Source organism: Salvelinus sp. IW2-2015, linkage group LG33 (assembly GCF_002910315.2).
Source record: "Salvelinus sp. IW2-2015 linkage group LG33, ASM291031v2, whole genome shotgun sequence".
Lineage (NCBI taxonomy): Eukaryota > Metazoa > Chordata > Actinopteri > Salmoniformes > Salmonidae > Salvelinus > Salvelinus sp. IW2-2015.
Genome location: NC_036872.1, coordinates 29,061,875 through 29,088,604, shown reverse-complemented (window position 1 = coordinate 29,088,604; position 26,730 = coordinate 29,061,875). Strand labels below are relative to the sequence as shown.

The window sequence follows — 26,730 nt, the reverse complement described above, 5'->3', positions numbered from 1 at the left end:
ACCGACATCCTATTATTAAGGAAAACAAGAGCAAAGAGAAAGAATTCGGCAGACAGAGTGGGAGGGTTGTCACAAAAGGCAATTGCAGACTACAAAAAGAAAATCAGGCACATTACGGACACCGATGTCTTGCTTCCAGACAAACTAAACACCTTCTTTGCCCGCTTTGAGGATAATACAGTGCCACCGACGCGGTCCACTACCATGGACTGCGTGCTCATATCTCGCCTCCCCCCCTTGATTCCCTTCTCCTTGGCCGACGTGAGTAAGACATTTAAACGTGTTAACCTCGCAAGGCTGCCTGCCCAGATGGCATCCCTAGCTTCGTCCTCAGAGCATGCACAGACCAGCTGGCTGGTGTGTTTATGGACATATTCAATCTCTCCCTATCCCAGTCTGCTGTCCCCACATGCTTCAATATGGCCACCATTGTTCCTGTACCCAAGAAGGCAAAGGTAACTGAACTGAATGACTATCGCCACGTAGCACTCACTTCTGTCATCATGAAGTGCTTTGAGAGACTAATCAAGGATCATATCACCTCCACCTTACCTGTCACGTTAGACCCACTGCAATATGCATACCGCACCAATAGGTCCACAGACGATGCAATCGCCAACACACTGCACACTGCCCTATCCCATCTGGACAAGAGGAATACCTATGTAAGAATGTGGTTCATTGACTACACCTCAGCATTCAACACCATAGTACCCTCCAATCTCATCATTAAGCTTGAGGTCCTGGGTCTCAACCCCGCCCTTTGCAATTGGGTCCTGGACTTCCTGACGGGCCGCCCCCCAGGTGGTGAAGGTAGGAAACAACATCTCCACTTCGCTGATCCTCAACACTGGGGCCCCACAAGGGTGCATGCTCAGCCCCCTCCTGTACTCCTTCTTCACCCATGACTGCGTGGCCATGCACGCCTCCAACTCAATCATCAAGTTTGCAGACGACACAACAGTAGTAGGCTTGATCACCAACAACGACCAGACAGCCTACAGAGAGGAGGTGAGGGCACTCGGAGTGTGCTGTCAAGAAAACAACCTCTCACTCAAAGTCAACAAAACAAAGGAGATGATTGTAGACTTCTGGAAACAGCAGAGGGAGCACCCCCTATCCACATCGACGGGACCGCAGTGGAGAAGGTGGAATGTTTTTCAAGTTCCTCGGCATACATCACAGACAAACTGAAATGGTCCACCCACGCAGACCGTGTGGTGACGAAGGCGCAACAGTGCCTCTTCAACYTCAGGAGGCTGAAGAAATTTAGCTTGTCAACTAAAACCCTCACAAACTTGTACAGATGCACAATTGAGAGCATCCTGTCGGGCTGTATCACCGCCTGGTACTGCAACTGCATCGCCCACAACCTTAGGGCTCTCCAGAGGGTAGTGCGGTCTGCACAACGCATCACCAGGGGCAAACTACCTGCCATCCAGGACACCTACAGCACCCGATGTCACAGGAAGGCCAAAAAAACATCAAGGACAACAACCACCTGAGCCACTGCTTGTTCACCCCGCTACATTCCAGAAGGCGAGGTCAGTACAGGTGCATCAAAGCTGGGACCGAGAGACTGAAAAATAGCTTCTCTCTCAAGGCYATCAGACTGTTATTTAATTTTATTTAACCTTTATTTAACTAGGCAAGTCAGTAAAGAACAAATTCTTATTTACAATGACGGTCTACCAAAAGGCCTCCTGCGGGGACTAAAAAATAAAAAATAAATACAGAAATATATGACAAAACACACATCACAACAAGAGAGACAACTCAACACTACATGAAGAGAGACCTAAGACAACAACATAGCAAGGCAGCAACACATGACAACACAGCATGTAAGCAACACAACATAAATCCTTTTCTCAATACAGGGGGTGCTGTTTCCACTTTGGAAAATATCGTCTCCAAATTAAACTGCCTCATACTCAATTCTTGCTCGTACAATATGCATATTATTATTACTATTGGATAGAAAACAATCTCTAGTTTCTAAAACCGTTTGAATTATGTCTGTGGGTGAACCAGAACTCTTTCTACAAGCGAATAATCATGACTAAGGACATGCGAAGCTCTGCAAAAATAGTCTCTGATCTCGGAATCAGTTTTAAGCTCTGTGTATGCCCTATGGATCGAAATGAACTGCACCCGCCTCCCCTGGATTCAGTACCCAATGAGAAGTGGAATGGCGTCTCTACGTGTTTCTCAGAGTTTATAAAACGCAATGGAGTGAGATGTCCCTTCTTTTGGACGCTCGCCAGGACGCAAGGGAGGACATCAGAATGGCATGCTCAAAAGCTCTCGTTATTGATCAAAGATATATCCGTCTGTGATTTAATTCGAATATAGGTGTTAGAAACATCATAACGAAGTTATTGAAACCGATTTATATCAGTTTAATGCGAGTATATTGCTATTTTTCGAATTTCCTTAGTATTGCGTTTGAGGATTTTGACATGTGTGTGCCGTGTAGCTATCGTTAGCTGCTAGTTCCGAAGTTGAAGAGGTCGTTTTAACAACAAAGCAACGATTCTTTTGGACAAAGGACACATTGGCCAAGATACTGATGGAAGCTCGTCCAAAAGTAAGAGTTATTTATGATTATTCCGTATTATGTGGAAAAAATGTAAACGCAGTTGTCGGCCATTTTTTGCGGCACTAGTCTGGCGGTAACTCACACAATGTATTAGTACGTTAATTTTTTAAAAAAATCTAAGTCAGCGGTTGCATTAATAACCAATGCATCTTTCATTAGCTGTCCAACCTGTATTTTTTTAGTCAATCTAATCGATAAATAATCGTAAACATAGGTGCCTTTCCAAGATGGCGCCGGCCAGAATGCATGCCATGTTTTGACAGATTCATTGCATAACCACGATTGTGATGCTAAATATGCACATTTTCGAACAAACTCTATATGCATTGTGTAATATGATGTTACAGGACTGTCATCTGAAGAATTCTGAGAAGGTTAGTGAAAAAAATTTATATATTTGGTGGCGATAACGTTATCGCGCTTTTTGCCTCGAATCAAATGCTGGGTGATGTTAGCTCATGTGGTATGCTAAATATAACGATATATTGTGTTTCGCTGTAAAACACTTAGAAAATCTGAAATATTGTCTGGATTCACAAGATCTGTGTCTTCTCACTTGCTGTAGGCTGTGTATTTTTCAGAAATGTTTTAAGATGAGTATTTTGTTAATTGACGTCGTCTCTGTAATTATTCCGGCTGCTTCCAACGCTATTTCAGATTGCAGCTGCAATGTAGAAACTGTGATTTATACCTGAAATATGCACATTTTTCAAAAAAAAACATATGCTATACCATAAATATGTTATCAGACTGTCATCTTATGAAGTTGTTTCTTGTTAGTGGCTATATATATCTTTATTTAGTCGAATTAGTGATAGCTACTGATGCAGGAAAAAATGGTGGAGAAAAAAAGTTGTGTCTTTTGCTATCGTGTGAGCTAATAGATTTACATATTGTGTCTTCCCTGTAAAACATTTTAAAAAATCAGAAAATGATGGCTGGATTCACAAGATCTGTGTCTTTCAATTGCTGTAGGCTGTGTATTTTTCAGAAATGTTTTAGGATGAGTATTTTGGTAATTGACGTCGGTCTCTGTAATTATTCCGGCTGCTTCCAACGCTATTTCAGATTGCAGCTGCAATGTAGAACTTGATTTATACCTGAAAATATGCACATTTTTCTAAAAAAACATATGCTATATACCATAAATATGTTATCAGACTGTCATCTATGAAGTTGTTTTCTTGGTTAGTGGGCTATATATACTTTTATTTAGTCGAATTAGTGATAGCTACTGATGGGATAAAAAAATGGTGGAGTAAAAAAAGTGGTGTCTTTGCTAACGTGGTTAGCTAATAGATTTACATATTGTGTCTCCCGTAAAACATTTTAAAAATCAGAAATGATGGCTGGATTCACAAGATCTGTATCTTTCATCTGGTGTCTTGGATTGTGATTTAATGATATTTAGATGCTTGTATTTACTTGACGCTATGCTAGGCTATGCTAGTCAGCTTTTTTACTGTGGGGGGGTGCTCCCGGATCCGGATGAGTACTAAGTAGAAGATAACAAAATGGTTGCAACACAACATGGTAGCAGCACAAAATGTGGTACAAACATTATTGGGCAAACGACATCAGAACAAGGGCAAGAAGGTAGAGACAACAATACATCACACAAAGCAAGCCACAACTTCAGTAAGAGTGTCCATGATTGAGTCTTTGAATGAAGAGATGGAGATAAACTGTCCAGTTTGAGTGTTTGTTGCAGCTCGTTCCAGTCGCTAGCTGCAGCGAACTGAAAAGAGGAGCGACCTGGATGTGTGCGCTTTGGGACTTTTAACAGAATGTAACTGGCAGAAGGGGTGTTGTATGTGGAGGATGAGGGCAGCAGTAGATATCTCAGATATGGGGGAGTGAGGCCTAAGAGGGTTTATAAAATAAGCATGGGGTCTTGCGACGGATATACAGAGATGACCAGTTTATCAGATTCACGCCCTGGCCTTAGTATTCTTTGTTTTCTTAATTATTTTAGTTAGGTCAGGGTGTGACATGGGGAATGTATGTGTTTTTTGTAGTGTCTAGGGTGGTTGTAAGGTTTAGGGGGTTTATTAGAGTAGTTGGGTTTATGTTTAGTATAGAAGTCTAGCTGTGTCTATGGTTGAGTGTAGGTATCTAGGAAAGTCTATGGTTGCCTGAATTGGGTCTCAATTAGAGACAGCTGGTTATTGTTGTCTCTGATTGGGAGCCATATTTAAGGCAACCATAGGCTTTAGCTGTTTGTGGGGAATTGTCTATGTCGAAGTGTTTTGTGTCAGCACTTATGTTTGTATCGCTTCACGGTCGTCTGTTTTGTTGGTTTGTTTTGTTTTTTCCTTCTTTAAATAAAAAGAAGATGTACTTTCCACGCGCTGCGCCTTGGTCCTCTCTCAGTCCCTTTGACGATCGTGACAACAGAGGAGTATAGAGTGCATTGATGTGTCCTATAATRAGCATTGGTGGAAAATCTGATGGCTGAATGGTAAAGAACATCTAGCCGCTCGAGAGCACCCTTACCTGCCGATCTATAAATTATGTCTCCGTATTCTAGCATGGGTAGGAATGTCATCTGAATCAGGGTTAGTTTGGCAGCTGGGGTGAAAGAGGAGCGATTATGATAGAGGAAACCAATTCTAGATTTAACTTTAGCTTTGATATGTGCTGAGAGGACAGTGTACCGTCTAGCCATACTCCCAAGTACTTGTATGAGGTACTACCTCAAGCTCTAAACCATGGGTGTCAAACTCTGGCCCGCGTTTGGCCCGCGGGGTAATTATATTTGGCCCACGAGACAATACCAAATTACTACTAGAGCTGGCCCGCCGGTATTATACAGCGCATTCACCGCTAATACTACGAATCCCATAATGCTCTGCTGTTGTTTTCGCACGCCAATCAGGACAGGACCCAGAAAAACGCCCTCTCCTCTGTGACAGTAGTCATAGCAACATAGACGCTACAACTGTCAGCGCGCTATCCCTTCCCAAAAATGGCGAAAAGAAAGGCAGAAAACAGGAGCTTTCTGGACAAGTGGGAGGCAGAATRTCTGTTTACATATGTAAAAGACAAACCTGTTTGTCTTGTTTGTGGAGTCAACGTGGCTGTAAGTAAGGAGTACAACATTAGACGACACTATGAAACGAACTAGCATCCAAGAAGAGATGCCAGGTATCTGGCTTGGGCACATCAGATAAGATCAGTGTGCAATAATTAACGTTTTCTTTTTGCACTTTTTCTTGCTATAAGGCATGGGCTTGAATGGTTGATTGATTTATTATCATTTTATTTGTAAAATTATTAGCCAGTGGAAAAAGTTTATTTTGGTATTTAAATCAGAAGGCTGCAAATAGAAAAGAGGCATACGATTTTTATTTAAATTTTATTTATTTAATAAATGAATGCCATTGATGTGTTTTTTCATTTGAAATTCGATTTTGCATGTCTCCACTATTAAATTATATATTGTATGGTAATAAGCGATGCTTGTTCCATATTCAATGTTAAAGCAAAACTTGTTTGGGTCCATATTAAAAGGTTCATTTGTTCAATGTTGTTCAGGTTTTACATTTTGGCCCACTGGGTATTTGAGTTTGACACCCCTGCTCTAAACCCTCAGAGGTAGTAACAACACCTGTGGGAAGAGGGGCATTCTTCTTACCAAACCACATGACCTTTGTTTTGGAGGTGTTCAGAACAAGGTTAAGGTTAGAGAAAGCTTGTTGGACACTAATAAAGCTTTGTTTTAGAGCATTTAACACAAAATCCGAGGATGGGCCAGCTGAGTATAAGACTGCATCATTTTCATATAAATGGATGAGAGAACTTCCTACTGCCTGAGCTATGTTGATGATGTAAATTGAGAAGAGCGTGGGGCCTAGGATTGAGCCTTGGGGGTACTCCCTTGGCGACAGGCAGTGGCTGAGACAGCAGATTTTCTGACTATACACTGCACTCTTTGAGAAAAATCATCGGCCACTCTAACAAATGGATCACTAGTCACTTGATTAATGCCACTTTAATAATGATGTTTACCTATCTTGCACTACTCATCCCATATATACTGTACTTTATACCATCTATTGCATCTTGTCTATGCCGGTTGGTCATGGCTCATCCATATATTTATGTACAAATTCTTATTCCATTAGATTTGTGTGTATTATGGAATTGTTAGATTACTTGTTAGATATTGCTGCACTGTCGGAACTAAAAGCACAAGTATTTTGCTACACTCACAATAACATCTACTAACCATGTGTATGTGACTAATAMATTTTGATTTGGGGGGGTGCCCTTTTCTGAAGAGACACACAGGACACATCAAACTTCTCAAATCGGGTGAGATGCAACACACGCTCCTTCTGATCCTCAGAAGAACAAAAAATCTAAACATGCCCGCTTCTTGTGATCCTCACAGCCTTCACTTTACCCAGCACTCTCTCCACCTGTTTGGATACCTCAAATGGATTATTCAAAATTGGTAATCCAATCAGCTGCTCCTCATTAACAAAACGTACTCCTACAAGATAAGAAAGGACATTCTCATCACTGTATGCTACTTTGCTCTGTTTTCCATTCTTTTGGTCAATATTCCAATTCTCCTTGATTACCCCGCCATTATATTCACGCTCCACATATATTCACGCTTCACTCTCCACATATATTCACGTATATTCCGCAAACAGCGTTTGCAGAGACCGTCGGACCTAACGAAGCATCATCAGCTAGTAAATCCCCATGTTAGCTACATGAAGTAGCTAAGAGAAAACATTCAATGTAGCCAAATATTATAGGGTCCCCTAGGAAACACTTATCAACACTTTGGTTCCTACCCTATCACAATAACTCCTACATGGCATTTTAATTCATTGTCATTTCAAACAACACTGTATTCAAAGTGCCCACTATTATATTCTAATTATAGAATTAGAATAATCATGAAATATGAAATGAAATACTGAAATACTGTCAAATACCGTCATACAATCCTTTTTTATACTGTGATATGATATTTTGGTCATGTCGCACAGCCCTACCCTTACTTCACATGGAAAGAGAAAAGCAACTTGTAGACTACCAGTTAATAATACGGATTTAATCTCCACAAATGGATGATTTAATATAGAACACCTCCATTCTCCTGCAGAACGACAGGACAATCTACATCGTGTCTTCTGCAGACAGAGGTTGGAGATGCTTGCTGCAGCACATTTAAAAGACAACTCCACCCAAAAACGATCTTCTGGTTTTTGTTTCATTAGTCCATTGTTAATTTAATCCCAAAATGTTTTGTATGTCAGTAATCAAGTTGACATGCAAAACATGTTGGGACTATATCAACAATAGACTAATGAAACAAATGCCAAAATATAGTTTTTTCTTTAAGGATGTATTAGATTTACTGTGCACTACTTTTATGCACTACTATTGTGCACTACTTTTGACCCAGGGCCCATAGGGCTCTGGCCAAAAGTAGTGCACTATATAAGGAATAGGGTACCATTTGGAAGGCAGAGAGAGAGAGAGCATGTCAGGACGATAAATCCACCAGGGCATCAGGAGGCCTGAGCTTATTGATTCCTACATTGCTGCTTGCCAGCAGCATACCACCCTGCATACCACTGCTGGCTTGCTTCTGAAGCTAAGCAGGGTTGGTTCTGGTCAGGCCCTGGATGGGAGACCAGATGCTGCTGGAAGTGGTGTTGGAGGGCCAGTAGGAGGCACTCTTTCACCTGGTCTAAACAAAGATCCCAATGCCCCAGGGCAGTGATTGGGGACACTGCTCTGTGTAGGGTGCTGTCTTTTGGATGGGACGTTAAACGGGTGTCCTGACTCTCTGAGGTCATTAAAGATCCCATGGCACTTATCGTAAGAGTAGGGGTGTTAACCCCGGTGTCCTGGCTAAATTCCCAATCTGGCCCTCAACCATCACGGTCACCTAATAATCCCCAGTTTACAATTGGCTCATTCATCCCCCTCCTCTCCCCTGTAACTATTCCCCAGGTCGTTGCTGCAAATGAGAACGTGTTCTCAGTCAACTTACCTGGTAAAATAACGGAAAAATAAAAAAATWAAAATAATGAACATTACTGCATCTGTTGATCCTTGTCTCCAGGGAAACTCTGTTGTTTCAGTCTTTCAGCCTTCAGCCAATAACGCAAAACACAAGACCCCAGGATCTGCACCTCGCTCTGTGTGCATCCCAAATGGCACCCTATTCCCTGTATAATGTACTACTTTTGTCAAAAAGGGATAGGGTGCCATTTCGAACACATCCTCTATCCGTGCTGTACCCACAGAACACAAACAGAAGCACACATACCCCAACCAGAGTCGGATGAAACCTCAGATTCATCCATTTTGTAGACAAAAAATATAGAGAACACTGTATCTTTTACTATAAAGATATTTAATTTCGACATTGGTGTGCCCCCTTAGAAAATAAAATGGTACATGACGCCTCTGGTCACACACATCCAACCACTGCTAGAGCTGCTTATATTCAAGATACACTACATGCCCAAAAGTATGTGGACACCTGCTCGTCAAACATCTCATTCCAAAATCATTGGCATTAATATGGAGTTGGTCTCTCTTTGCTGCTATAACAGCCTCCACTCTTCTGCGAAGGCTTTCCACTAGATGTTGGAACATTTCTGCGGGGACTTGCTCCCATTTAGCCACAAGCATTAGTGAGGTCGGGCACTGATGCTGAGCGATTTGGCCTGGCTCGCAGTCGGCGTTCCAATTCATCCCAATGGTGTTTGATGGGGTTGAGGTCAGGGCTCTGCGCAGGCCAGTCAATTTCTACCAGACCGATCTCGACAAACCGATCTGCTTCAGAGTCCAATGGCGGCGAGCTTTACACCACTCTAGCCGACGCTTGGCATCGCGCATGGTGATCTTAGGCTTGTGTGTGGCTGCTCCGCCATGCATCCCATTTCATGAAGCTCTCGACTAATAGTTATTGTGCTGACATTGCTCCCAGAGGCAGTTTGGAACTTGTTAGTGAGTGTTGCAACAGAGGACAGACAAATTTTACACGCTCGTCGGATGTGGCAGGGCTTGCAAACCATTACAGACTACAAAGGGAAGCACAGCCGAGAGCTGGCCAGTGACACGAGCCTACCAGACGAGCTAAACTACTTCAATGCTCGCTTCGAGGTTAACAACACTGAAAMATGCATGACAGCACCAGCTGTTCTGGACAACTGTGTGATCATGCTCTCTGCAGCCGATGTAAGACTTTCAAGCAGGTCAACATTCACAAGGCCGCAGGGGCAGACGGATTACCAGGACGTGTACTGCGAGCATGCACTGACCCAACTGGTAAGTGTCTTCACAGACATTTTCAACCTCTCCCTGTCCGAGTCTGTAATACCAACATATTTTAAGCAGACCACCACAGTCCCTGTGCCCAAAAACACTAAGGTAACCTGCCTAAATGACTACCGACCCCTAGCATTCACGTCTGTAGCCATGAAGTGCTTTGAAAGGCTGGTCATGGCTCACATCAACATCATTGTCCCAGAAATATCCCTGTTGTATTCGGCGCATGTGACTAATAAAATCTTATTTGATTCATACCACTACTGGTGGAACCATGTTTTTGTCGGTTCAGCTGTTCAATCCTTTGCGATGAATAAACTTGGTTAAGCTTAAATAGTGTCCGTTGAGTTCTTGCTATGATATTTAGAACCTAACAGAGGTAACTGACATTGTTTTCAGAAAGAACATACTGAAGTTTGGAACCTTGGGTTTTCGTGTCTACATCTAATGACGATGCTAGCTGCGTCATTCATTACAGTATATAATCCCAGGAAATGTACCATCTGACCATGCAGCACTGTATGGTTTACACATAATGGATTAAATACCCTATGGTTTACGAATAATAATAATTATAATAATGATAACACTTCCAAACTAACACGTTATCCCAGCATTCCCAGAAAAACAGTGGCAATTCTTACTGAGTTGACTATCCTGGTAAAAAAAAATTATACATTAAACATTAGAATTCTACAAAGTCTCAAAAGAATCCCTCACTACAGGGGCCATAGAGTTGGCCTTTTCATCATAACCTACAGTATACAGCACCTAGTCCCCCTGTACCAGCTCTGTCTAATCTACTGCCTAACATTTACATCACCAGGTTGAGAAATGTGGGAGTGCTGTTGTGTTTGTTTTTAGTTTTTTTCTCATAGACTGCACCGCTTGCAGTGGTCTCGCCCCTCTCAGAGGCGGGTGGAAATGTGCATTGAGAAAATATTTCGTTTTTCGTACAGAGGGGGATAAGGAAGAGGGGAATAGAAATCCCAGAAAGGGGAAGGCTTTGTAGCAACAGATAACTGCACAGACATCAGAACACTTTGATCCTTCTCTTTTTGATCCAACACATGCTGAATCCTGCTCTGAATAAAGTTCAGCGCACACAAAGTCCTGCTTTTATATGGAGCAAAAGGTGGTTATTTTCATATTGGACACTAAAGCTATAGCATGAAGAGGATGAAGGTGTTAGTTGGCCTTCACTTTAGATGAGCTGCAGCATGAGTTTAGCATCTGTAGCCGTTTTTTTTTTTTTTTGCATACTGTATCCATTTCAGAGATGAAAAAGAAATGGCCCATTTCAACCTCTCCTTCTCTCTCCTGATTGACTATTTTATTCCATGCAAATCAGTTTGCAATGCGACTCAACACACACATTTTTATGCATCCCCCAGGGGGAATGAATGAGAATGAATGTTATCTTTACAAAAAAATATGTTTTTAATTTCTAGAAACACTATGGTATCCAGCTGAAATTCCAGATATCTAAATGTAGTTAGGATACAGTGTGCCAGTTTAACTACCCTTCTTAATTATTACAGACTTAATCCAAGGTGTGCCACTCTAACATGCATGATAAGCTTAATTAATTCACCTTCTCATCAAAGAACAAAAGCTTTTCAGTATAACAAACATTTATGTACGAGGTCTATTAAATAACTTCTGTGCTGCCATTTGGTGTCACGCCCTGACCATAGTTTGCTTTGTATGTTTTATGTTTTGTTTGGTCAGGGTGTGATCTGAGTGGGCATTCTATGTTGTATGTCTGGTTTGTCTATTTCTATGTGTTTGGCCTGATATGGTTCTCAATCAGAGACAGGTGTTTTGCGTTGTCTCTGATTGGGAACCATATTTAGGTAGCCTGTTTTGTATTGTGGGTTGTGGGTTATTGTCTATGTGTTAGTTGCCTGTGTCTGCACTATTATATATAGCGTCACGTTCATTTTGTTGTTTGTATTAGTTTGGTTAGTGTTTCTTCTTAAATAAATAGAAGAATGTATTCACTTCACGCTGTGCCTTGGTCCTCTCTTCCACATTACGATGATCGTGACATTTGGAAAGGAGCTTCCTTATGATAKCTCCTTGACTTGATGATATGAATTAAGTCCATCAGTGCTGCTCTACTGCTGTCTGATTAAAATAAAAATGGATTATACTGATTTCCTAAAATGCTCAAGTTTTCCTCTGCCACTACTTGATGTGATAACAAAACCCCMAAAACGCTTTTTCAAATCTTATGACAGCGAGTGTCAGTCTAACTGAGCTTTGTTTACTGCAGAGTGAATGTAAGGAAAGACATGACTGACACTTCCTTTGTTCAAACAAGTAAACAATGCAGAAAAGACTAATTTGAATGACTGAAGGATGAAAACAATCMAAATTGATAGTGAATGAAGGGAAAAGGGAACGGATGACAGCATTTTCGAGAGAATTTGTAAAATTTATACTAGTTATTCTACTTGTCACCCTCTACACATATACACTGCTTGTTTTTATATTGAGACCCTCTTTTACCAGAGCCCTCTCTCATCATCTGCTCTCCTTGTTACTTTGCAGCAACAAGTTCAATCTGCCTCCCAAATGACAACCTATTCCCTATTTAGTACACTGCTTTTGACCAGGACTCTTAGGGCTCTGGTCAAAAGTAGTGCACTATATAGGGGGCGATTTGGGACGCACACTGTCTCGCGTGCCATTTGGCTCAAATAAGAAGCAAGATGTTTTCTTATTTTTTTATTTTATTACCTTGGCCAATCAACAACGTAGCTGTCCTTCGCTGCAAAGGTCACACAAAGGTCCGTCTTCTTAACGGTGGTACCCTAGTCTCCCTATGTTGTTTTTTTAATCCCAAGGACCTATAAATATCACTCTGCTCTGGAGAATTGATGGCCTTCTAAGTGATTTTAAAGTGCCCTTTACACAGTGGGTGCATCAATATATTGACACTGGCCAACTGGTTTACTGGACAGAATCTGCCTCTTGGTCTACTTCATGTATGGTACACTGTTCCAGTAAGCAGTGCACTACTATTGACCAGGGCCCATAGGACTCATTGTGCACTCTTTTAACCAGGGCTCTGGTTCTGGTCCACCAGGGCTCTGGTCAAAAGTAGTGCACTATACAGAGAAATGGGGGAGAGGTTGGTGGAATGAGTTCGCCTCTACTGACTTCCCAAATAAAAAAGGCACAATGGGTGGAAACAGTATGGCTTTAATAATGCACTAAATGGTGGGAAAGGCTCACATCCCAATGTGCAGTTATCTATAGAGACTGGGATCTAAACTAAACAGTGCAGAACAGTTATCTATGGAAAATGGGATCTCTCAAACAGAACAGGGCAGAACAGTTATCTATCCCCAAAAAATAGCAAGTGATGATTGGGACTGGGGCCACCCCCTTTGAGGGTAAAGACTTTGGGTATAAATAGATGGGTTGGTTGTTTAGCAACAAAACTGACACGTATACAAATAGGGGGAAAAACAGACTGGGTTGGCTTAGATTGTTACAACATGTAAACTACACAGTGTGCAACACCTTCCTAATATTGAGTTGCACCCCTTTTGCCCTCGGAACAGCCTCAATTCGTCAGGGGCACACATACACAATCCATATCTCCAATTATCTCAAGGTTTAAAAATCCTTCTTTAACCTGTCTCCTCCTTTTCATCCACACTGATTGAAGTGGATTTAACAAGTGACAGAATCATGACAACACACTGCCTTCTGCCCAAAAGGAAGCGTGCGGATTGTTTTCGTGACATTGTCAGCTAATCTGTCTATAGGGCGGCTGCTATTGTAATGAATGGGTTGGATGGATGGCGCAGGGCTGGTGATTATTAAGAGTAAGCTATAAGGCTCAGAAGTTCACTTTGAAGAACACAACAGTCTGGGTCATTGGGACTGTATTCTCCTGTCTGAGGTTACAGTGGTCCACAGAGAGCAGTTTTAAGTGAAATTACTGTGATGATGAGTCATGGTGGAGACTTTGTTTGTGTCCCAAATGGTACCATATTCCCTATATACTGTAGCGCACTACTTTTGACCAGAGCTGGGCCCTGCACTATACAGGGATTAGGGTTCCATTTAGAGTGCATCGTTTTGTGGGGTCCTCATGCCACAGTGGATAGCTACATTTCCCTCATTGCTTATTTGTACAGTAAGCATGAATTGCTTATGAAGTTGTGCTAGAGTTACAGTATTTATGAAGGATAAATATATTCCTATAAAAGGTTTATTAGCTTTGAGTTTTACTTCCTGCTTCTTATTAGTCTAGTCAGGACTGGAATCAACAAGCAGCCTATTTAAAAGTTTTCTAAAAAAAATGACAACCTTTACCCTGAGCCTGATTTTGATGGATGTTTTCCCTAAACCTCAGAGCAGCCCAATCAATACTGTAATATGTCACTGCTGCTAGGGAAGGTTAATATCTGTGGTGTAACAACAAGCACACACATTCAAAACCACTCTGCGTCTCTGCCTGGTTAGCACATCCATGTTAGGTGGTAGGCAACCTATATCCCAAGAGTTACAGGCTCCTGTCACCAAAATAACGGCCACATTTTGGCAGTTATTCTTTCTTTCTAAAATGGCATTTGACCAAAATGCCAATCTCAGAAGTGATCTATGTTGTTAAGAGGACAGGCTGGCCATGTTGACCTACAGTGTCATGGGAGCCGTGCGATTAATCTGTTGTTTACACCTGCTACTTGAACTTAAAACTGACGTGAAGAGTCTAATGACAATAATTAGCTTTTATGAAATGTCTGAGTTTTTGATTGGTAACCTAGTGGTACTGGAAATGTCACAGCCACAATTATGAACGACATGAAGGGCTGCCCATTCTAAATTATTCAGGAAATGGTCGAAAGGACAAATGCTGATAACCACAAGCAATAAATACCAGCATGATGATTATACCATGGTAATAGAGTTTGATTGTAAATTCTTAGCTAGATGTTGATGACATCTCTACTGAAAGACTATCACAATTGTACAAATATATCATAAAGCACTGGTCTTTTTACAGTGCATTCGGAAAGTATTCAGACCCCTTGACTTTTTCCAAATTTTGTTACATTACAGCCTTATTCTAAAATGGATTCAATTAAAATGTTTCCTGATCAATCTACACAGAATACCCCATAATGACAAAGTGAAACAGGCATTTACAAATTCACTGTATTTAAGGTGACACTTCATAAAACATTTTTCATCAAGTGTCAACATAAATAATGTTTATTCCTAACTGTCAGAATGTATGTTCTTTATAATCAGCCTGGTCTCATAGACGAGACATAACATAACATAGTAAAGATAAATCCGGGACTCTCAAAAAAGTATGATATGTTACGTTTGGTATGGTTGCATAAGACAGAAGGTTACTTAAGGCAAAACGAAAGTAGTGTGCTTGGTCAGGCTGGATGGGTAGGCAAATGTCTAGCAACCCAAAGGTTGCGTGTTTGAATCTCATCACGGACTTCAGCATTTTAGCTACTTTGCAACTACTTAGCATGTTAGCTAACCCTTTCCCTAACCCTTTAACGTAACTCCTAACCCCAACCTTAACTCTAACCTTAACCCTTAGCCTGGCTAGCGTTAGCCACCTAGCCAGATTTACGTTTACTATGTTACTTCTAGCCCTAAGTCCAGGTTGTTTAAATATATAATATTGCGCCACACGCACGCATAATGCAAATGAGATGAATTGCCTCGTGTTTGCCAATGAAAATTACAAATTGCATTAAGCTGGTAGCTTGTGGAAGTGAAAATCATTAATTCTGTTGTTTCGAGGGATGCACTTCTCTTAGATTATGTGGAAAGAACCTGAAAGACACAATTAGAGACAAGAAATTTGGGATCAGCATGTCTGTTTGAGCAAAACAAATGGAAAAGAGGGAAAATGATTTGCCTTGTTAATGAAAACTTGAAATGAATACGTTTCTCCTTCCTCTTTGTTCCCTGGCCCCATTGACATCACCATCCCCCACAAATGATATACTGTGCATTTCACACTCCTACAGCCACTTAATTTCCAGTTTCACATTCTGACATCCTCTTTACTGCTACAGCAGTTAATTGCCTGAATTAGATGCTGTCTAAACAAAGGGCTTTGTTATCAACTTTTACATTCCTTTGTGTGCTATAAGTGACAAACCGGCAAGAAATATAACAGTGTGCTTGTAGCCACTCCAGATCAAAAGCTATTTCCTACACTACCTTTCCCATTGTTTCCAGTGCCTCAGTTTGTTACTTCCTGCTACTATATTTAGGCAGTAGGTTCTTTATCAAAGTGGTCTTTGAGTACTTATTTTTTTCAACAAATTTTCCATACTGTCTGAATGCTACCCCTTTTGATACCCTTTCCATAATGCAGTGTTTCATACACACTTCAGGAGAAAATACCCTTGGCTAGTAGAATATCACCCAGGCTAGTATAAATTGTGTTCTACTAGCCCGGCTGGCCAGTGCCCAAAAATCCCTTCACAGTACAAGTTCTGACATAAAGATGAGCATAAATAGCCTATCCTTATAATCAACATGGCTGAAGAACATGGTGCTGACGTTTTGTGTTTCTACACTGCAACTCTGTCGTGCCATGACACTCACAGGAGTTGCCACTTGGAGATGATGACTGCCTCACAGTGCCTCAGTGGTCTGTAATGGGATCTGATGTCTTCTAACGGGACCTCTGTAAATGTTGACTTACRAAGGGTGGGCTGAGCGCTCAAGTGGTAAAACGGATTATCTTGATAGCAAATCACATTCAGAAAAACGCAGCGCTGCACAATCTGATGTTTGTTCGGTGTTAATGGTGGCATCCATGCATGAAGGAACATTGCACACAAGTAGGCAACAGTAAGTAGAGCAGGGTATTTTTTCTGATTGCCAAGTATGATTTAGGATTTCTTCTTCAGGCTTGCCAGAGCCAAAGTGATGCAATGCCTTTTATCAGTGCTCATTTATTGCCTAACATTTTGCTATTTTTGTTTCACTTGGCAACAAAGCTTTTTGCTTTACCATGCTTCTTATTTTCCTCAAGTTTTGTTCAGAAGCTGTTTCAAAGCTGATGGTTAAAAAAACAAACACCTGTTTATGTTTTGGTCTAGAGAGTGTTGTCAAACAGCTGAACAATGTTGATGTGAACTCCCCTGCCTTTGTTTTCTGTCCAATCAGAGGTGCCGCCCAGTCCGGTGAAAAGTTCCCTGGAAACGACCCCGGTGACCTCTCCTCGGCAGCGCAGGGACTCAGACCGCTACTGCCAGCTATGCAACGCCTGGTTCAACAACCCGGGCATGGCGCAGCAGCACTACGACGGCAAGAAGCACAATAAAAACGCAGCTCGCGCTGTCCTCCTGGAACAGCTGGGCAAGACCCTGGACATGGGAGAGATGAAAGGTACATAACAGAGGATGCCTGAGCCAGACTAGATACCTGGCAGTCTCTCTCTCGCTCCATCATGTCGCACAGATGCACAGACAACCATACAGCCCACTGCCTCCTCCCCTCACTTCCACTTATTAACAGACAGGATTGTTACTTACCGATGCTTCTGTGTGTAGTAACATTTATATATGAAAGTGTGTGTGTAGTAACATTTATATATGAAAGTGTGTGTGTATTAACATTTATATATGAAAGTGTGTGTGTAGTAACATATATGAAATTGTGTGTGTGTGTAACATTATGAAATTGTGTGTGTGTAGTAACCATTATATAATGAAGGTGTTGTGTGTGTGTGTGTGTGTGTGTGTGTGTGTGTGTGTGTGTTGTGTGTGTGTGTGTGTGTGTGTGTGTGTGTGTGTGTGTGTGTGTGTGTGTTGTGTGTTTGTGTGTGTGTAGTAAAATGTATATATGAAAGTGTGTGTGTGTGTGTGCGTGTGTGTGTGTGTGTGTGTGTGTGTGTGCGTGGGTGAGTGTGTGTGTGTGTGTGTGTGTGTGTGTGTGTGTGTGTGTGTGTGTGTTTGTGTGTGGGAGAGGAGATGTGTGTGTGTGTGTGTAGTAACATTTATATATGAAAGTGTGTGTGTGTAGTAACCTAGTTATATGGAATGACACAAGAAAAAGCCATGACAAGGTCTTACAGTAAGTAAGAAAATAGAACCCTGTCTACTAGAGTGCATCAAATCTATTGTGCATCCAGTATGAAGAAATCTGCATGTACAGTACTGGGGGCTAAAGGCATAGGGGAAAATATGCGACACAAATGAACAGTTTTGCATTGCTGGTCTAATAGAATATGCGTATCAGCTGAATTCTCGTGACTATTACAAGCATTTCGGAAATGCCCAGGTATAGGGTCAGTATGTGCTGTCGTTCATTTGTACACTTCATAGCATTTATTACACTATTTAGTATGACACTATCATCTATTAAACGGGGAGCAAGGGAGAACCAATATCTTTTGATTGATGTTAAATATGAGGCTCCTATTGTTCCGGCTGTGTTGCATACAGCCCTTCTGACATAGCTAGTGTCTGCTTCTATGCCAGCCAGAGAGAGCCACAGTGCAGAGGCTCTGTGTTGCTACGTACCCTGACTCGATAAGCCTGTTTCGGGCTGTTAATTTTGGAGTGGGAGGGGGAATGGTGCTCTCTCTCTCTCTCTTACTATCTCCTACCCACAATATGTCAATAGCAATTACAGAATATTAGTCCAGCAGCAGGCTGCTGCGGTGGGGTGGGAAAGGTACCAGGGCAGCATGAAGAGCCCGGAATGTTGTAAAGTTAAGTAGTGCATGAGCAGACATAATGTGGGATGTCTCTTCAGTCATGTCTGATTAGAGATGTAACTTAGCCCCCTAACTACTAGTTGTATTGATACTTATGACTGATAGGTGGGCTCTGCATTGTCAGGGGCGAATTGGGATGCTCTGTGCAACCCAGTCACATCTGATTGAAGATGTACTTTTGCTTAGCTACTTAACTCCTGGTGTTATTGATGCTCACAGCTGGTAGGTGGGTTATGTCTTGTCAGGGGTGAATTGGGAGGCTCAGTGCTGCCCAGTCACATCTGATTGVAGATTTACTTTTGCTTAGCTACTTAACTCCTGGTGTTATTGATGCTCACAGCTGGTAGGTGGGTTATGTCTTGTCAGGGGTGAATTGGGAGGCTCAGTGCTGCCCAGTCACATCTGATTGGAGATTTACTTTTGCTTAGCTACTTAACTCCTGGTGTTATTGATGCTCACAGCTGGTAGGTGGGTTATGTCTTGTCAGGGGTGAATTGGGAGGCTCAGTGCTGCCCAGTCACATCTGATTGGAGATTTAGCCTTGTCCTAGAACTAACTCCAAGGATGATTATTCACGCTTGAGATTAACATGAGTCTTCGCTGACTCGACACTTTGAACTGCGTTGTTACGTACACATCTTGGAGGAGGGTATGCAACACCCTGCTACATCTCAACTCCCCGTGGAGTGAAAAAGTATGTGATTGTATGTGCGGGGCAGGATGACAGAGGTAGAGAAAAATACAGTTAACAGGGAATTTATTATTCCTAAACACAGTAAAGTGGGGAAAAGGGGCTGGACGGAACCAAAGCAAATAAAGTTAGAGTCCCCTCTCCTACCTTACCTGCCTTCCCACTTCTTATCTAACTTTAAATACCACCTGGCACGCAAACCAAAATTCAGGGGGTGGTCCGCCCAGGTCTTACCTAGTGTGCATAGACAAATTAAATACTACAGGTTATGTATGCCCACAGGCCTCTTGCCTAAACACTCCCAAGGTGCGTTCCCCTTCACCCCCTGGGAACAAATGAAACAGAATAATTACCCATACTTTAAGTGAAAAATGTAATTAACCAAAAACACTAAGTCCTATTGGCATACACATACCTCTGAAGGAGCGGCTAAAAAATGATATCCACAAAACTTTTATTGACCGCCACAACAATCAACACAGGACATAAAAATAAGCTATTTTCCCTAACGAAGGAACACAGGCTTTTATCAAGCTGGAGAAGGAGTTGGTAATGAAGAGACCGGAGGGAGGGGTCAGAGCTCCAATCAGCGATGGGGCCGACCAATCAGCTGCTTCTGGAATCTAGGAAGCCATTTCCTGAAATACACACACATACAAACCCACAACACCACAGAAACTGGGGGACGTAACATGCGTGATCATTTCAAGTTAAGTATAATGCCTCCCAAAGCCGTCCTCGTTTCTCAGACGGTTCTGTCCCTGAATATCTTCTGAATGCTCTCTCCCAGACAGGCGCCGCTTGAAGTAGATGAGCCATAACTCAAAGCCAGCTTCATTTTCATTAGCTTCTTTTTCTGTACTTTGTGTCTAACAGAGTGTTTCACCAACGTCACTATAGTCATTATGGGGGCAGAATTCAACACTCGCAGCCTAGTGAGCGTTTCTCTCAGGTGATTATCAATTAGTAATGAAGTGGCAAATCATCCTAACAGGCAGAACTAGCATTGTGGGGATGTAGAGGAAGCAGGAGCAGCCAGGGCAAATCATAGCACAGACGGCAGTGATTTTTATTTATTTTATTTCACCTTTATTTAACTAGGCAAGTCAGTTAAGAACAAATTCTTATTTTACAATGATTGCCTACCCCGGCCAAACCCTTCCCTAACCTGGACGACGCTGGGCCAATTGTGCGCAGGTTGGTTGGGATACAGCCCAGGATCGAACCAGGGTCTGTAGTGACGCCTCTAGCACTGAGATGCAGTGCCTTAGACCTCTGCGCCACTCAGGAGTGTTGGGCTGGGCTGCTTAATTCATAGAGCTGCAGAGCCAGTGTAGGCAGGCTCATCTTTCACACAAATGCATCCAAATGAAATAGCACTTCTCTTTTCCCTCTTTGTTCTTTTTTGTCCTGCCTCACATAATTGTCTTGTCCTTGCACATTGTTTTACAGTTGTCTGATGTGGGATGGCTATTAAACCAACAATTGTAGATGGAAATCTGTCAGTTGTGACTTTTCCATGCAGTTCATTAAATATTCATTGGGTACCTATTGAGAAGAGCATTTGATAGATTTTCTGTACATTGGTTGGTGGTTATACAGCTCAGTAGTGGTGTTGTTTCTGAGAATTGAGTGAGTGAGAGCACAGCACTCTGCTGTGTTTACACAAAGGCTGCCTCACAAATGGCACCCTATTCCTTATTTAGTACACTACTTTGGGTGCCATTTAGGATGCAGTCACAATGTAGGCCCCAACCTATTAGTTTTGTGTTCTGCAGAAGATGAGCCTCCAGAGGAGGACCTGCCCACTTCTCTCTTTGCTCTGATTTACCAACAGCCTTTTGTTTTTCTTTTTCTTTTATCTCACCATCCCACTCATCTATCTTTGCTCCCATTTCACCCTCTGTTTGTTACCAATCCTAAACCCTACTAAACAAACTATTATGCTCTACCATCCTAAACCCTACTAACCTCACYATTATCCTCTACCATCTTAAACCCTACTAACCTCACTATTATCCTCTACCATCCTAAACCCTACTAACCTCACTATTAATCCGTCTACCATCCTAAACCCTACTAACCTCACTATTATCCTCTACCAATCCTAAACTCACTATTATCCTCTACCATCCTAACCTACACTAAACCTCACTATTATCCTCTACCATCCTAAACCCTACTAACCTCACTATTAATCCTCTACCATCCTAAACTCACTATTATCCTCTACCATCCTAAACCCTACTAACCTCATATTATCCTCTACCATCCTAAACCTTACTAACCTCACTATTATCCTCTACCATCCTAAACCTTACTAACCTCACTATTATCCTCTACCATCCTAAACCCTACTAACCTCAATATTATCCTCTACCATCCTAAACTCTGCAAACCCTCACTATTATCAGTCTACCATCCTAAACCCACTATTATCCTCTACCATCCTAAACCCTACTAACCTCACTATTATCCTCTACCATCCTAAACACGGCTAACCTCAATATTATCCTCTACCATCCTAAACACGGCTAACCTCAATATTATCTACCATCCTAACCCCTACTAACCTCAATATTATCTACCATCCTAAGCCCTACTTACCTCATTATTATCCTCTACCATCCTAAACACTGCTATCCTCAATATTATCCTCTACCATCCTAAACACTGCAAACCTCAATATTATCCTCTACCATCCTAAACCCTGCTAACTTCACACTATGATCATCTGGGTACAGCCATGTTCTCTGGTTGTACATTTCCCTGCAGAGCTGAGACTTCATGGAGCTTTGTAAAGCTGCGCTACATACTGCACTGCCTGCCTCTAAAAGGGTGTGTAGATATGTTTCATAGCTACCTACTTGTATACACTATACAGCACCTTACAGTGATCTATAGCATAAGGGCTTATGTAATCTGTATGTATCGTAGCTAGCTATACCTGCATACGAGGCCCTCTGTTCCACTCGGCGCTGAAAGGAATAACTATGCTGTACCTGCATACAATTCCTAGGTTATCTATACCATACGGGCTTATGCCATCTGTATGTACTGTACAATATGTACTATTAACTTGACTGTACCCTATTTCTTATGTAGTGCATTACTTTTGACCAAGGCCCATACGGCTCTGGTCACAAGTAGTGCACTATGTAGGGAATAGGGTGCCATTTGGGACATAATCCACATCACCTCCATACATCAATTAATGTAATGTAGGGAAAATGTAAGCAAGATCCAAGACAGTCCAATCTATCCCAGTTAGTTCATGATGTATAGTATTGAATTGCTGCAGTCTACTTTAGAGACTGCTCATGGTGCTTTGTTTCTTTATAAAGTCCTTTTTTGGAAGTAACAGAAGATGATGAACGGTGTGAGTCACATTCCCCCAAAAAATTCCCTGCTAGAAGAGCAACAACTTTTCTTATTATTGTTATCATATAAAATTTAAATATTGCTTCTACTTCTACTTCTAAGTTGTTCTTTCTCTTCTAAGATAAGAAATACGTTGCTCTATTATTATTACTATTATCATCTAATATATAAATATAGCTTTGGGTTATGGAGGAGGAGGTGCATTAGCTATACTACATTCCTACATCATGTGTATTAATATGGAGTTGGTCCCCCTTTGCTGCTATAACAGCCACCACTCTTCTGGGAAGGCTTTCCACTAGATGTTGGAACATTGCTCCGGGGACTTGCTTCCATTCAGCCGCAAGAGCATTAGTGAGGTCGGGCACTGATGTTAGGCAATTAGGCCTGGCTTGCATTCGGCGTTCCAATTCATCCCAAAAGTGTTTGATGGGGTTGAGGTCAGGGCCCTGCGCAGGCCAGTCAAGTTCTTCCACACCGATCTCGACAAACCATTTCTGCATGGACCTCGTTTTGTGCACGGGTGCATTGTCATGCTGAAACAGGAAAGGGCCTTCCCCAAACTGTTGCCATAAAGTTGGAAGCAAAGAATTGTTTAAAACATAATTGTATGCTGTAGCATTAAGATTTCTCTTCACTGGAACTAAGGGGCCTAGCCCAAACCATGAAAAACTGCCCCAGACCATTATTCCTTCTCCACCAAACTTTATAGTTGACACTATACATTGGGACAGCGTTCTCCTGGCATCCGCCAAACCCTGTCGGACTGCCAGAAGGTGAAGCGTGATTCATCACTCCAGAGAGTGCGTTTCCACTGCTCCAGAGTCCAATGGCGGCAAGCTTACACCACTCCAGCCGACATTTGGCATTGTGCATGGTGATCAAAGGCTTGTGTGCGGCTGCTCAGCCATTGAAACCCATTTCATGAAGCTCCCAAAGAAACAGTTATTGTGCTGATGTTGCTTCCAGAGGTAGTTTGGAACTCGGTAGTGAGGGTTGCAACTGAGGACAGATTATTTTTACGCGCTACGAGCTTCAGCACTCGGAAGTCCTGTTCTGTGACCTTGTGTGGCATACCACTTCGTGGCTGAGCCATTGTTGCTCCTAGACTTTCCACTTCACAATAACAGCACTTACAGTTGACCCGGGCAGCTCTAGCAGGGCAGAAATTTGACTGACTGAGTCTGAGAGATATGGTTCTATCTAGACTGGAACACTGCAGTAATTTATGACAAGAGAAAGACAGAATAGGAGATGGTGCCATTTTCTTGTTTCCATTGCACAGGCAAATAATGTCAGTTCTCCCAGGGGCTACCTCGGTATAAGCCCCTGGCTCCATGGACTGATGACACACATTTATACAATTGCTCTCGCTTTGATCTTTTATCGTCTTTTCCTCCCTCCAGTCAAACTCATCATATCACTGAGTTTGTATGCAAACCAAATGGCACCCTATTCCCTATTTAGTGCGTTTGACAGGGTCCATAAAAGTAGTGCACTATATAGGGAATAGGGTTGCCATTTGGGACCCATCCTGAGACTGTAGACTGCACTGCAACCCAGACCATTTTGTTTTAACTAACACTGTAAGGAGATTTAATCTTCTCTACTGTATGTCTCATGTGCTTAGTCTTTAAGAAACATGCTTATTGAGCAGAAAGGAGGACTAGACTGGTTTATTATGTTGCGGCTGGCCCCTAAGCTATGTCTGTCATATAACTAATGCTCATCAAATGAAAATAGGGGCACTTACTTGATTCAGTTGCACTTGAAGTTTTGTTTAAACTTTTCTGGGGCTGGGCACTATTTTCACTACTAGTCTTCTCCACTTTGGAATGGGGGCCCAGCTTTTTCTGTCATAGAACCAATGCTCATTTAAATGAAAAATAGGAGCCAGCACTCACTTAATTCAGTTGCACTGTTCACTGCTAAAATGTTCTTTAACAAGCAACATATCCTAACAGAGCACACACCACAAATGGCTTCTATCAAACTTTCATTGAGCACATTTGGTTAAGAAAGTGTTGGAAGACTAACTGTCGTCATGGCATAAGCTAATGGGGATCCGAATGAAGAATAAAGACTAAAGCGCATTCTCTTGTCACCCTGATAGAACTACTGCTGCTATGCCATCTCTCTGCCTTCATCTCTCCCTCTCATCATCAGGTTTTATTAATCAGTCCCTTCCGATCTCACGTCCAAGCAGATGCATGCACATCTAATGCAATCTGATATGATTGCATCAGTGATTATGACGTTCCCCCGGAGTGTTTAGTTTACACCATAGCCAGCCCTGTCAATCAAGCCAAGACATGACGATAAATTGTGTTTTCCGAACTCCATCCTAGCATGGTTAATTGGAGAGACGTCTCTGGGAGATGTGGTTTGGCACGTCCTCTCTACCAGCTTCAGCAGCTTTCTCCCGGAGCCCTGCATTCCCAATTCACAAGCCACTCCTTTTGTCTGTCTGTATGCTGTCATTTCCATCCCTCCTGACCCTAAAATAGATCTAATACTACCTTAATGACAGGCTCAGCTGATCAAGCTCCTCTCCAAGAGGGCAGAGGAGGAAGGAAAGCTCTGCTCAAGTTGTCGTATATTTCATCAAAGGAGGAGAGACAATTCAATCTGGAGACAACCGGGAGAGCGGGAGATTACACCAACCTTAAACTGAATGTATTTCCCATCGTATTGGTGTACTGTGTTTTCAGAATGGAATTTTATCTGCAGCATGATTCACTGAACAAGATTGCTTTTAACAAGGATTTCATTTCAACACTTTGTATTGTTTAAAGATGGGTTAGATGAAAAGATGAGCTGCCTTTTTAGAGCAACAGGGGATCTGTGTTTACACTGCAGGCTTTATCCACATTATTTGGAATTCACCATTTCCCTGATGAAGACATGTTTTTTGAAACGCGTCGGTGGTAAGCAAATTCAATAAAGGCTTATTTTGCTGCAGGCTTCTAGCTTTACAATTTCTTTTATTTAGTTCTCAGCATTTCCCTATCCATGAATAGAATCCTTGTCAACTAGTTTGAGATCACACAAGTGAGGAATGTTTTTCATTACATGTAATACAGCCAAGAAGCTGACTGTAGTTTTGGACTATTGGGCCATTTGTCCTGATCTGAGTGGTGTTCCCTTGCCTTCAGAGGAAGCATATGCTGTTTCAGGAGATGCACCATTGGAGTGGGCCAGATGGCTCGTGGTTAATTTAGCATGAACCATGGACCAGCACCACCGTTCTCTGCTCATAAACAATCCATGATTACACTGTTGATCGATCACATTGTCTGGCTGCCACAAGTTCTCCGTTGCTGGCCTCTGAAGGCCGGGACAATATCTCTCACTTAACAATTGAGACAATGAAATTAAATCAAATCAAATGTATTTATATAGCCCTTCGTACATCAGCTGATATCTCAAAGTGCTGTACAGAAACCCAGCCTAAAACCCCAAACAGCAAGCAATGCAGGTGTAGAAGCACGGTGGCTAGGAAAAACTCCCTAGAAAGGCCAAAACCTAGGAAGAAACCTAGAGAGGAACCAGGCTATGAGGGGTGGCCAGTCCTCTTCTCGCTGTGCCGGGTGGAGATTATAACAGAACATGGCCAAGATGCGCATCGATCACCACTCTCTTTTGGAGAGATTGGAACCCAAATTGGTCTACACGGACAAGTTCTGGCCTGGTTTAGATCTTATCTGTCGAAAGATATCAGTTTGTCTCTGTGAATGGTTTGTCCTCTGACAAATAAACTGTACATTTCGGTGTTCCTCAAGGTTCCGTTTTAGGACCACTATTGTTTTCACTATATATTTTACCTCTTGGGGATGTCATTCGAAAACATAATGTTAACTTTCACTGCTATGCGGATGACACACAGCTGTACATTTCAATGAAACATGGTGAAGCCCCAAAATTGCCCTCGCTAGAAGCCTGTGTTTCAGACATAAGGAAGTGGATGGCTGCAAACGTTTTACTTTTAAACTCGGACAAAACAGAGATGCTTGTTCTATG

The 26,730-nt window shown here is 42.1% G+C and overlaps 1 protein-coding gene across 1 annotated transcript in view; it reads left to right on the top strand.

Moving 5' to 3' along the window:
- zmat4a (zinc finger, matrin-type 4a) overlaps nt 1-26,730 on the top strand; it is a 225,006-nt gene that overhangs the window by 162,859 nt on the left and 35,417 nt on the right. The window contains exon 5 of the mRNA XM_023978307.2: nt 17,084-17,305. Within this exon, the coding sequence (XP_023834075.1) occupies nt 17,084-17,305 (222 nt within the window). The remainder of the gene's footprint in view (nt 1-17,083; nt 17,306-26,730) is intronic.